Below are 13,436 nucleotides of genomic sequence, written 5' to 3'. Positions count from 1 at the left end.
AGAAGAAGAAGAAGAAGAAGAAGAAGAAGAAGAAGAAGAAGAAGAAGCAGCAACATCAAGAAGAGCCATGTCATCAAGAAGAGCTGTGACACTTAAGAACCTAGGAGAGCCATAATACCTACGTACCTTAAAGAGCTGTAACACCTGGGTACCTAGGAGAGCTGTAACACAAAAGAAAATTTCCTGAGTAAACCGCGAGAGAAGAAGTCTAAGTTTGTTCGTCGTTATTGCTGCCATCTGGGCAGCAAGGCGCCATACACTGCACAATTTTGCCCTCACCCTAGCTTGAATCACTATTCCTGCTACATCCACACCAGTATTTATTATTATTTGTGTTGCACAGGGGGTGTTTTCTTGATTAAAAAAATTTTGACCAGGATAAGATGAAATCACAAAGTAGTTTTAATTTCTAGTTCCCTAATGGCTAAGGATGTTGAACATTTAAAAATATGTTGCTCAGCCACTTAAGTTTTGTCTTTTGAGAATGCTGGTTGGGTCTATGCTTCAGTTTTTAGTGTGGCTGTTTTTTCTTGATGTTCAGGGACATTTGTTTATTTGTTTGTTGACCTCTATACATCCTAGATCGTAACCCCCTATTTGACATAAGTCTGATAAAGGCCTTCTCATCCCGAGAGCTGCCTCTCACTCAGACCATCACAGCTTGGCTGTGCGGGAGCTTCTTAGTTTCACGAGGCCACATTTGTCAAGTGTTCATCCTGACATTTGCACCACAGGGCTCCTGTTGAGGAGGTCCTTTCTTGGGCCAACGAGTTCAAACCTAGTCCCCATTTTGTCTTCTGCCAGATTCACAGGGTAAGGGCTTCTGTGGAAGGTCTCGATCCATTGAGTCTAGTCCTTTCTTGCAGAGGGAGAGATAAGGAGCTAGTCTCATTCTTGTACTTACCCAGTTTGACAAGCACCACTTACTGAGGATTCTGGCTTTTACCCAATGTGCATTTCCTGTCTCTTGGTAGACACTCAGGTGCTCGTAGCAGTCTGGGCTTGGATTTGGGTTTTCAGTTTTATTCCATTGACCCATGTGTTTGTTTTTACACCAGTCCTGGGCTGTTTTCTTACTATAGCTTTGTAGTATAAATTGAAATCTGGGATGGTGATACCTTCAGCAGGCTTTTTTTAATTCGCTAATATTATTTTGGTTATCCTATGTCTTTTGTGTTTCCCTGTGAGATTTAAGATTTTTTTTTTCAGTTTTGTGAAGGATTGCATTGGGATTTTGATGTAGACCGTATTGATCTATAGATTTCTTTTGATAGGTTGTCCATTTTCACAATATTGATCCTACCAATCCATGAGCATAGGTGATCTGTCTCCTTCTGTTTTGTTTTTTCAGCTTCATAAATCTTTCATTGCATAAATCTTTCACTGCCTTGGTTGTATTTATACTAAGATAGCTGCCATCTGCATACAGATGTGGTGTAGGTGCAAAGAGGAGTTCTTGTATGCATAAAGTATAAATACTACATGGAAAGACACAGTTTTATAAAAATGTATTCATCCATGGAGAGAGGCTTATCTAGCAAGGCAGTAGATAAAAGTTTTATAACAAAATTTCTCTTGGCTTTTCACTTAGACTTTGTTAACAGTCAATTCTTAAATATTTAAATGAGATTTACTATTAAATTATTCATTAAATAAGAATTTGAATCAGGTTGTGTCATTGTCCACAGATGCTTTGCTGTAGACACAGGAATCTTTCTCTTCTTTCTAGAAGAGCTTAGAGCCTTGGGGTGTGGGAAGGTTGGTCAGTGTTATCTTTTGAATTATTGGTGTTACCAGTGAACCACCTGAAGTGAACTTCATTCCAAACAAGTATATAGCACCAGAATTTAAACGAATATGCAAAAAACATCAATGGGGAAAAAAAAACCATGGAAAACGTATCATGTGATTTTGAAGTATTCTATTATTTTCCCCAAGATAGTTGCTTGCAGTTTGCCAAAGTACTAGCCAGGTTATGCACAGGTGAGATTAAAATGGCTCACGCAGGTGAGATTAAAATGGCGTAGCTCAATGCATCCTGTCTGGCGCTTCCTTTCCAGATGCGGCTATGGCTACAAAGCGCCTGAGTCATCACGAAGACAGCTGGGTGATTCTGGGCTTCTTCATCTTCCTGCCTTTCATCGTAACTCTCCTCGTCGGAGTCATGAAGAGAAATGAAAGGAAGATCATGCCTCGGGGAGAACACAAAACATGAGGGGTAAGTACCACCCGGTGTTAACTTACCAGGTTACCGGAGCTGCGCCGCTAGTCGCTCCGTAAACTCATACACATTACCTCTAACATCTTACTGTGTCCTTCTCTGCACTTGGTTCCCTCTTCCCGATGAGACTAAAATCGGGCCATCTCGCTGTGTCTAACCCATGCCATGAAGCTGAACTTCAAGAGCAAGACCACCTTTCCTAGCGTAGGCATACTGTTGAAACTACTCTTCTTCTTCTTCCTTAATGAATTATTGATAAATTATTTTAACTTCGTACTTTATAACCCTTCCGTATCTGCCTCAATTGCTGCCAAAGCCTCGTTTCTGAAATGACAAGCTGTTCTCTGTGTCCACGCACGCTTTCCCTGGTTTGTGCTTCTCTCTGGACAACTAGGCATTTCGCTCACAGATGGTAAAAGAAACTCTGATCTGCACGCCCAAGTGCAACAGTTTGCCTTAGGCCTTTTGCTGCTCTTTTATTAACTGTGGTCATGAGCGAGAGGCCAGAAAAAGAAGTTGTAAGGGAGCCTTCACAAGGATAGTTCCTAAGCCTCTGGAGCAAAGAACACTGTGAGCTGACGCCAGAGCTCCTAGCCTGGCAGCCGCTGGTGGGCTGACGCCACAGAGCTCCTAGCCTGGCAGCCGCTGGTGGGCTGGTGCCACAGAGCTCCTAGCCTGGCAGCCGCTGGTTGGGCCCTTTGACCAAGCTGCCCACGTTAGATGACCCTGATTTCCATGACTCGTGATGGCAGAGATTGCGCACTTGGTAGTTATATACACAGCCATTCAAGCTAACCTCCCAGAAGTGCCACAAGCCAATTTTAACCATACTCCTTTGCATGTTCTACATGCATACAAAGAAGCTTACCCTGACTACAGTAAAAGGGCACCCAAGTAGAGACCCACGCACCCAATAGTCCATGGACCTCACCACAGACACCAGTTGCCGTCAAAGCTGCGGCCTTGTTTTCTCAGTAAACTAGCTTTCCTACCATGTTCTAAAGGATGAGATCACTCACCGCTGGTCCACTCCCTGCTGCCATCCTTAGCCATATTCTTATAACTAGAGTACATTTGAATACCACCTATGACAAATGACAGTGGGCTGTAGGGATCTGCAGACTTGTGGAAGCTTCTCAGTGGGAGGTCAGCTGCAACTTCTGATCTTTTATTGACGACTTTCCTCCATAATAACTTACTGCCATAGTACGTATAGTTTATAAAGAATGAGAGTTGGATCAGCACATGGTCCTGGAAGCCGGGAGGTTAACGTTTGAAAAGCTGTATCAGGTTCGATCCTTTTTGATGGGGATATTCCCTGGAAAACCCTGATATGGCAAAGTGAGAGGTAGATCCAAGAGACACATCAAGCTGGCTTTCATAGAAGACCAATACTTGGGATAGCTTAGCAACTTGCTAACTTATGAAGCTGTGAGAGGGTTAGTCCATTCACAACCCAATCACCTTTCAAAGGTTCTACCTTGTTCCTCTTCTTAATGCTTCACAATGAGGGTTATATTTTAACATGTGTTTTGGTAGGGGCAACTAATCTCTAAGAATTGCAAATACTGTATCAACTTTGAAGTGTGTTTTAATTTGGAAGGTATTAATGATCCATTGTATTAAGATATTTTCAGACCAAAGAGTACACAAGGTGGGACTAATGGCTCCAGCTGCAAATGTAGCAGAGGATGGCCTACTCGCTCATCAATGGGAGGAGAGGCCCTTGGCCCTGTGAAGATTCTATGCCCCAGCATAGGGGGGAATGCCAGGGCCAGGAAGTGGGAAAGGGTGGGTTGGTGAGCAGGAGGAAGGGGGAGGAAACAGGGTTTTTTTGTTTTTCTTTTTATTTTATTTTATTAAAAATTTTTTGGAGGGGGAACTGGGAAAGGAGATATCATATGACATGTAAATAAAGAAAATATCTAATAAAAATTTTAAAAAGATATTTTTGGTTGTACACATGTTATATGTATATTGATTATGTAGAAGTGGGTCATACTAGAAGAGAAGAGCAAGAAAAAGGAGGAGGAAGAAGAGGCAAAAGAAGAGGAGAGAGAAGAGGAGGAAGGGAATGAGGAAGAAAAGAGAAAGAGGAGGAAGAAAAGTAAGAAGAGGAGGAGGAGAAGGAGGAGAAGGAGAAGGAAGAAAAGGAGGAGGAGGGGGAGGGGGAGGAGGAGGGGGGAGGGGGAGGGGGAGGAAGAGGAGGAGAAATTCCTTATGGAGAAAAAGGAAAAACAGACTCAAGTGGAGTGCTTGACACTGGATGCTATTGAGAAAATTGTTTATCCTACAGTTAACATACTTGGGGCCCCTGCAGAGTTAATTAGCAAAGGAAAAAGCATTTTTTCCTTACAGAAATATATTCATCTTCATTATGTTTGGGTGCTTTTATTTGGATGCTTAGTCTCGGCTCTTGGTGAAGTTTCATAGGCTGTGGAGCTGTTCAGAGGTGATCCCTGGCTAGGAAAAGCAGGATCTGGCCTTAAAAGTGATAACCCAGTCCTGGTTCCCACCCACTCTACTCGGTGCTTACTGCTCAGCCCTCACAGTGTGCCTGGCCTCTCTGTGCCCCTGCCAGCATGGACCAAGCGATGCCTGCTGACAAGTCTTCTCTGCATAGTGGACTGAAATTCCCTTTAACCATAAGCCCAGATCTTAAGTTTGTTTCCCACAGCACTGAACATATATTACTTTAGGATACATAAAAATAAAAGGTCTAAGTGTACATGTTTCAGGCCCGCTGGGAGATTTCAAAAACGTGCTTGGCTAAGGAAACTGCAACCGTGCTTAGCGTGCTGGCTGGGGCACACTTGTTACCAAGTGCCTTGAGCTATGCCGATGGCAAACGTCAAAGGGAAAGTCGAGCGGAAGGGTCTGAACACTTGTGGTTTCTGAATATGAGAATATTTTAGGCTTCAAGCATAGCAGACACGGCAGTTGTCGTAGGTGAGCCCGAGCAGACACGGCAGTTGTCGTAGATGAGCATACCCATAAACACAGATTAAAAATCGCTATTTCCCGGGCTAGCAGAGTTTTCTGTTTCTTGCTCTTCCTAAAGCTACTCTCATCCTGGATTTTGTGGGTCAGCATCTGTGTTACAGAATACAAAGCACAGCTGGGGGGTTCAGACAGTACCACCAACAGCAGTCTCCGTGTTCCTTTGCTCACTGGGATGCTGGAAGTGTTCTCAGACACAGGCCCTTCCAGCTTCACGTGTGGTCACAGTTCCCTGAAAGCAGCCTGTGACAGTTTAATTTTATCCATTTCAGTACCATGTTTATTTTAAGAGATCATTGTGGAAACCTAACATAATGAAATGCCCGTGGATCATTTCTAGGACACATCCCAAACCCCTTGAGTGCGTTATGGCCTCCATGGCATAAGCACACACTAACTAGAGACTTTGCCTCTACAGTGTCAGGTACACACAATCGTAGCTCTGGCTCTGTGATTCCCAGCATCCTCGCTAAGGTGAGACCCAGCAGAAAACTGAACCATTTCCACACTTGCCAATGCACTTCTTGTGAGAGCATGCAGAGGCTGGTCTGTCAAGCCCTCATCAGGCATCCTGGGGTATTCTCCCTCTGCATGGAGAAGCGTGGGGTAATGACATGATAGCAAGTGAGTGTTACATTGGGAGAAAACCCAGCAATAAGAGAGTGTTTCCTGAACCATTCATCCTCTAGGAGAAAGGAACTGAGTTAGTGTCTTGGCTAACACACTTCCTGATAGAGGAAGTGTGAGCAGAAACCCTGAGCTACTTTCTTTTGTGGTTTGTATTAATTTGGCAGCAACGGAAATTGTCCTTGGCCTAAAGGGCAAACATAACATTTAGCATGTGGGGTCTATGGGGTAATTGCATACAGGTCTATCCTTTTTAGCCCAAACTTCATGTAGAACACTCTGTGGGGTTCCTTCTCTTTCCCTGATATATAGAGAAAAAGACTATCTGTAGTCAGAGTGGTTACAGGCTGGCAAGTTGCGGAGGCTACTTCAGTTCTGGGTAAGCCTTCTCAGCTCCAGTAGGACAGAGAAGGCTTCAGACCATTCTGATGAAAGATTAGAAAACGAAAGCAGGGCTAGAGATATGGGACTGTGGTTGGAACACTTGCCACATTTCCAGAGGGCACAAGATTAGATTCTGACGACCTGCATCATGTAGCTCGCAACTGCCAATTAACTCCAGCTCTGGGGAACTGGATGTGTCCGGCTTCTGCGAACATCTGCACTCAGATACACATAACTAAACATGCACACACATGCATATGCATATATCCTCACATATACACACATACATATGCATGCAAACACACATGCACTTAAAAACTAATAAAAATAAATCCTTTAAAAACATTAGACAGGGGAGATGGTCCTTTCCAGATGTGCTCAGAATCCAGTCCGCACTTTGGGCTTTCCTCCCCCAAGAGCCCAATGTGAAAGCAAGTAATACTGAGGTTGTAAATGATGTCTGGAGAAGTCCAGGCTCAAAAGCTAAGTGACCTGGATGCCTACCTCAGTGTTTACAGAAAGCCAGGCCGCCCTTGTGCAGTTAGGGGAGCTGTTGACAGTCATGGGGAAAGTGTTTGGGGTCATAACATGTGCTGCCTTTTGAGGCTGCTTTTCCAAAAAGCCACCAGTTGGTTGGGTTGCCACTCTTTCAGGTGCAGCAGAAATCCTGCCCATGCCCTCTCTGGAACCGCATATGCTGGAACAAGCAGCTCCCTGTGACTCTCATCCCTCCCTGACCCAGGGGTTAGGTGTATTAATCTGAAGAGCCCTATGAAGGTGCCACATGGCATGGAATGCACATCCTACACTTCCGGGAGGTCACCTAGTAGTCCCCTGAGAGATTTGGAAGAAATGGGTCCCCTCCTATCTTCACAGTGAAATTACCCTTCACACATCTTTTGTTGATCAACTTTAGCAACTTAAAATGTCCAACTGCAATCTTTGAACTGGCCACAAGATGACACTATACATTTATTATAATGAAAAGACCTGATAGTGTCCCATTCCTTGATAGATCTGAATTAAAAGTTCTACCAAATGCATCCCTAGACATTTGCCAAAACATCTCTTTTCAGTTTCTATTTAAGGCTAAGAAATACTGTATTTTATTTTTTGTATGTAGATATTACATACACATATTAAAGTATGGATGGACAACTTATGCAGCAAAGTTACAAAGTACAAAGTTAAATATTTTTATTTATTTATTTATTTTGGTTTTCCAGACAGGGTTTTTCTGTGTAGCCCTGGCTGTCCTGGAACTGACTCTATAGACCAGGCTGTCCTCGAACTCAGAAATCTGCCTGCCTCTGCCTCCCAAGTGCTGGGATTAAAGGTGTGCACCGCCACTGCCTCGCTCAAAGTTGAAAATTTTAATTATATTATTAAATATGTATATGTGGGGTATTCATGCATATATGTGTAGCTGTGTATTTTGCCCGTGTGTATCTGGGAATGTATGTATGTTCCTTTTGCTATGATAAAACAACTTTACTATAAGCAACTTGAGAAGGAAAGAATTTGTTTCTGCTTACAGTTCCGGATCACAGTCCATCATTGAGGGAGGGCAGGGCAGGAACTGAAGTAGGAACTGAAGGTGGCTGGAGGCCGTGGACTGCACCCTGCACCATCAACCACTAATCTAGAAATGCACCACAGGCTTCTCCAGAGGCTGGCTTGGTAGAAGCATCTCCTCAGCTGATGTTCCCATTAGCTTGTGTCAAGGTGACATAAAACCAGACAGCACAGTGTATGTGAATGAGTGTAGGAGTGTGTGTGGGAGTGTGTGTTGAGTGTAATCGTGTGTGAGAGAGCGAGTATATGTGTATGAGTGTGAGTGTGTGTGAGTGTCTGTGTGTGTGAGTTTGTGTGTGTATGTGAGTGTGTGTATGTGAGAGAGTATATTATGTGAGTGAGAGAGTGTGTGAATGTGTGTGAGTGTATGTGTGAGTACGTGTGAGTGTGTGAGTGTGTGTGTGAGTGTGTGTATGTGAGAGAGTATATTATGTGAGTGTGTGTGAGTGTGTGAATATGTGTGAGTGCCTGTGTGTGAATTTGTGTGAGTGTGTATGAGTGTGTGTGTGTATGTGTATGTGTGTGTGTGTGTGTGTGTGTGTGTGTAGGATGAGGTCTGTATCAAGTACCTTCTTCTATTGTTCTCTGTCTTATTTTCTCAGACAGGATTTTTTCACAGAACCTGGATCTTGTGATTTGCTTAGGCCAGCTGGCCACTCTATGCTAGTGACCTTCCTGTCTACACCTCCCAGTCCTGAGATTTCAGGTGCTCCTACCATACCTATCTACCTTCTTATGTGGCTGCTGGGGGTCCGGCTCACCTCCCCATGCTTGCACTACAAGTACGTTACTCGTGGTGTGAACCATGGCCGCAGCTGCATTTTTAGGGTCAAGAGTCCCAAAGCACGAGCCTCACCCACACCCAAGCCCCCCATTGCACATCCCTAGCAGCAGGACCGGTGGACCTCAGCTGGTTTGGTCCCTTAGCAAGCTTGTTTTCTGCTCCTTTGTTTAGTACATGCTAGCCACCCCGATGCTGCAAGAGTGGCACCTCAGTGTTTTCATTTCCATTTCCCACCCCCCACCCCCCATGCTGGCAACACTGAGTCTTTTCTTGATTGGTGGGCCACTGGGAGGCAGGAGCTGCTGTACACACACACAGTAGTGCTGGCTGCATAGAGCAAAGCAACTGACGGATACAGCTGAACTGTCACCCAGGAGCAGCGATGACAGTCAACTCTATACTTTGAACACTCTCACGGCAAAAAAGGTGTTCCCGGGAAATGAGCAATCAAAAACTCGAAACTGTCATCCGAACTCAAATTACCAACCTGAATAGTAGCTACTGAATGGAAGTTCTTTCCTTGCTAAACTCTGTTCCAGTGGTCCTCAACCTTCCTAATGCTGGGACCCCTTTTGATGCAGTTCCTCTTATTGTGGGGATCCCTGATCATAAGTTATTTTTGTTGCTACTTCATAAATGTAATGTTGCTACTTTTATGAATTGTAATACAAATATCTGTGTTTTCTGATGGTCTTAGGCAACCCCTGTGAAGGAGGCGCTTGATCCCCGAAGGGGTCATGGCCCACAGGTTGAGGATCACTGCTCTTCTCACACACACACTCACACAAATGCACAAGTACACGTGTGTGCGTGCACGTGTGCGTGCGCGTGAGCACACACACACACACACACACACACACAGTATACTCTTTCACTTAGTTTCCTTAAACCATGACTTTACCCCTAAGAAAGTAAAGTGTGTTAAATTGAGCGGACCAGGAGCTCCTTTCCTATAACCCCAGGATTTAGATGGGACAGAAATAAGAAGATGGGCTTCATAAAATCTACCAGTCTTTAAACTAAACAAAAGGAAGAAAGAAAAGATAAGATTCAGACTTAGAAAAAGGAATGTGTCCTTCTTGTCTCTTGGCCATAATCTGCTTGCCCAAAATGTAGATTGTAATGAATAGTAAATAAAAACATATATGCTCTCTCTCTTTTGCACTTCTTAGACAGTTCCCTAGAATTAAGCTGGTTGGTCGTGGGTTAATTTTTAATGTTTGTGTTAAGTGGAAACCCAGCAGCTGGTTCTGCTGACCCAGGTCTGGCTACTGACCCAGCAGCTGGTTCTGCTGACCCAGGTCTGGCTACTGACCCAGTTGTGACTCTTTGCTTTCCTCTTTCCTCTTTGTTACAGCAGTTCATTGCACCAGAAATCGGTGGAGGAGGTTAGCAGTGGATGGACCAAAGGAGGAAGTGTGTGTTCTAATCTCTCTGTTACCCCTGGATATGCTTTAAATCTCAGACTTTTGGAAAATAAAACTGACATATGCACGGGTGAAGCTTTTATGTGTCTCTCCTAAGGCCGTGGATGACAGGTGACAAGGAGTGGGTCAGGGTGGCTGGTGGCATGTCCAAAGTCCTCCCTACTGGGAACACCTGGAGCCACAGATCCGGGCCTGGGACAGCTTAATGTGTTTAAGAAAGACAAAGCTGGGGGAAGAGTCGGGAATGAAAACCAATTAGAGTTTGTACTATAGGAAGATAGAAAAGGCATTGGTTAAGTCCAAAGGTGGCCAAGGGTCCAAAAGTGGGATCTGCTAGGAAAGGGGAATAGAAGGCAGGCACCAGAGCAGTGAGAGAAGGGAGGTAGGGAAGGGAGAGTGCATGTGACTGCCCAGCAGACCAGTGCAGAGGGCAATGGTGTTGGTTACAGTACAGGCAACACGGGATCTCACACAGAATGGAAAACACCACCCAGCCACAACTCCCAAACCCAAGTTAGCACACATAAGTGACACCAGTAGATATCTACTCAATACAGAAATACGATCATTTTGAAACATCTCCAGAAAGATTGCTGTAGACACAAATAGCATCAAAGATATGTTCTAACCAACATCAAAGGGGAAGTTGAAACCAACTCTACTACAATTCTTCCAGGAAACTAAGGTCATTATGGCTCCCACACCCCAGTAATAAAGAGCATCACATGGCGAACAAAAATTGTCTGCAGATCTTTTGCTAACAAAGCTTTGGCAAAGAGAAAAACTTAGGACCCATGAACACCCAATCCAGGTTGCCATAACTCAGATAGACCTGGCTTAATTCCACAAGCAATTAGGAAGCTTGTGAACCTTAGGATAATTCAAAGGTACCAGGTGGAGCATTTGAGTGCTCTCCAAAGGCCAAGTAACCTTTCCAACTTGTATACATTATTATTATTATTATTATTATTATTATTATTATTATCATTATTATTATTATTATATTATTATTATTATTATTATTATTTAGCATTTTCCCAGTTATCCATCTTACTCAGAATTTTGCTTATGTTTCTTGAACCAATCTATGCAGTTATGTGAAAGAAAGTGCCTGTCATTTTTCTCTCCCCTGCTCCCAGCCCCTGAGCGCATTTTTCTGTTCAAGGTCATCCTTTGCTACATAGGGAGTGCCAGGCTAACCTTGGCTAGAACATTGTTTCAGACAAAACAGAACAAAACAAAAAACTCAAATGTTCCTATATCTGTTTATTGGCATGGCTAAGTACCTAGACATGGTCCTTGTGCATGGCTTTAATTCCACATTTCTTAACAGTGTTATGAATGTAGTCCCTCATCTTACTGATTCACAATGGCTCTTCATATTCTCTACCATCGCATTTCATATGACCCTGTGCATCAAAGAAACACAAAATATAAAACAAGGTCTAATACTTCACTTGCTTGAGGCCTAGGGAGGATGCTTTGTGAATAAAATGTTTGCAACACAAACATGAGAACCAGAATTTAGACACTCAGCACCAAGAACACACCACGTTGCCAAGGCTGGTCTTGAACTTGCATCGATCCTCCATTGTCCCAGCCTCCCCAGCTCTGGGATTAAGGCATGAACCACTGCAACCAGGGACCCTTTCTTGATTATACTAAGAAGTTCATGGGATCCATCTCATATTGAAATCACATAATTTCTCCACTAACCACAGCTTGATTTGTGGGCAGAGCAAGGCATGTTTGTGGCCAGCAGTGGTGTCCTGGGACCCATGGTAGCAGGTATTTGAACAGCCTGCTGCCTCAATGGCACAACGTGGAACAAGTGCCGGGCTTTCCAGTTTTAATGAAAGAACTAAGAAAAACACAAGTGAAGAAAGGTGTTGACATTTTTAAATTTTCCAGGCTATTCTCAAATTCGCCACCCTACTGCCCCAGTCTCCCAAGTGTTGGAATTATAGGAATGTCCTGCCATACTTGGTTTGATTAATTTTTTTGAAGAGGAAAGATTGGGAGGAAAGAATGCTATTGTCTTGGTTTCTACCAGGGTATGTGTTGTCCATTGTTGTCACAAAATCTCTAGAACTGCTAACATCTAACACAGTTTGGCTCTGACTAATATCCTAACAGGTTATGAGTGAAATTTCACCCCTCTGAAATGGATGCTTTATCACACACTGGTGCCCTTTCCCAGAGGTCCCGAGCTTGATGGTAAAAGCCTGGGGGATACCAGACATTCTGCCAAAAATTACATTTGTTCTCAAACTTACTCACCTCTTAACTGCCAACTCGACAGAGTCTACGGCCACCTAGCAGCCACGCCTCCAAGCATACTCACGAGGGATTATCTAGGTTAAGATCAGCCTGGGGAAAGCACTGTAAGGGATTACCTAGTGTAAGAGGTTACCTTGGCTGTGTTAATGGATGTGGGAAGATCTATTTTTGACTGTGGTCCCTACTGTTGCCAGGGCAGGGCTCTGAGCTGTGCAAGACAGAGAAAGCTTTCTAGCTGATGATGAGGTCCCGGGGAAAGAGCTCCTGTGTGAGAGCACAGGACTGAGAAGTTATCAGCAGCTTCCGCAGGAAGACGCATCAGGGCAAAGAACTGAGGACATCGTTTCAGAATCCAAGAAGACGGGATGGGTAGACTAGCTTCAGATATATGGAAAGGGGGCAGGTCCTGGAGGATGCGATGTAAACCATGTAGGTGTGGCCTCAGAGGTGGTATAGAGGCACCTGGGTAAGTAGGATGCCACAGGCTTTACGAACATGGCTCTTTGGAGATGCTCCTGAAATTTTATCCAAGTCAGACTCATCTAGAACTTCCTTCCATGTTCAGAAAAAACACATTTTCCACTTGCTATTGTTGTGTTAGAAACTTTGCTTTCTAGTAGAAATGACAGGATTCTTAACTCGTGTCATCCTTTGAGGATACAATATGGCCCCGCCTCTCCCATGGTTCCAAATCAATCGGCCCCATCGGTCATTCAGTTTACAAAAGCTTCACTGATGTACCCTCTTTTCTGGGTTACTTTTGCTTTCAATTTTCCCTGCCATTGTTTTTTATAATGAGCACATATTCTTGGAAACCCATCTGTTCAAAGAAAAGCCATCATACGCTAACAATGTCAGATCTCTTCTAGAACGTTCCAGAGCCACGGTTCATTAATTTGTTTCAAGAGCTGATGGTCTGTTCGATAAGCCTCCACGTTGTCTTTTAATGTTCTACATGCTTTTTTTTTTCCTTTTAACCCTTTCTGGTCATCAAAAGGGATGATGTGGTTTCTGCTTTGGTTCAGTATTTCATAAGAACAAGCAATGGCTCTACAGAGTGGGACACTCTCTTAAAATAAATAAATAAATAAATAAATAACTTTAAAAACTCACACAAAACAAAACAAAACAAAACAAC

At 43.7% G+C, this 13,436-nt stretch overlaps 1 protein-coding gene across 3 annotated transcripts in view; it reads left to right on the top strand.

Annotated features, from left to right (window-relative positions):
• Adam18 (ADAM metallopeptidase domain 18) overlaps positions 1-10,088 on the top strand; it is an 81,839-nt gene extending 71,751 nt beyond the window's left edge. Inside the window, exons 19-20 of one of the 3 annotated variants that reach the window (XR_004109811.1) lie at positions 2,061-2,218; positions 9,949-10,088. Coding sequence is in view for 2 of the 3 variants with exons in the window: in XM_031339319.1 (XP_031195179.1) it covers positions 2,061-2,215 (155 nt within the window). In the remaining variant the exon portion in view is untranslated. The remainder of the gene's footprint in view (positions 1-2,060; positions 2,219-9,948) is intronic. The other 2 variants (XM_031339319.1, XM_031339318.1) reach the window with 2 other exon arrangements.
• The last annotated feature ends 3,348 nt before the right edge of the window (positions 10,089-13,436 follow it).

This window comes from Mastomys coucha, unplaced genomic scaffold, assembly GCF_008632895.1.
Source record: "Mastomys coucha isolate ucsf_1 unplaced genomic scaffold, UCSF_Mcou_1 pScaffold22, whole genome shotgun sequence".
In the NCBI taxonomy this organism is placed as follows: Eukaryota; Metazoa; Chordata; class Mammalia; order Rodentia; family Muridae; genus Mastomys; species Mastomys coucha.
Note: the sequence above shows the minus strand (reverse complement) of the source record. Positions and strands in the feature narration are given on the sequence as shown.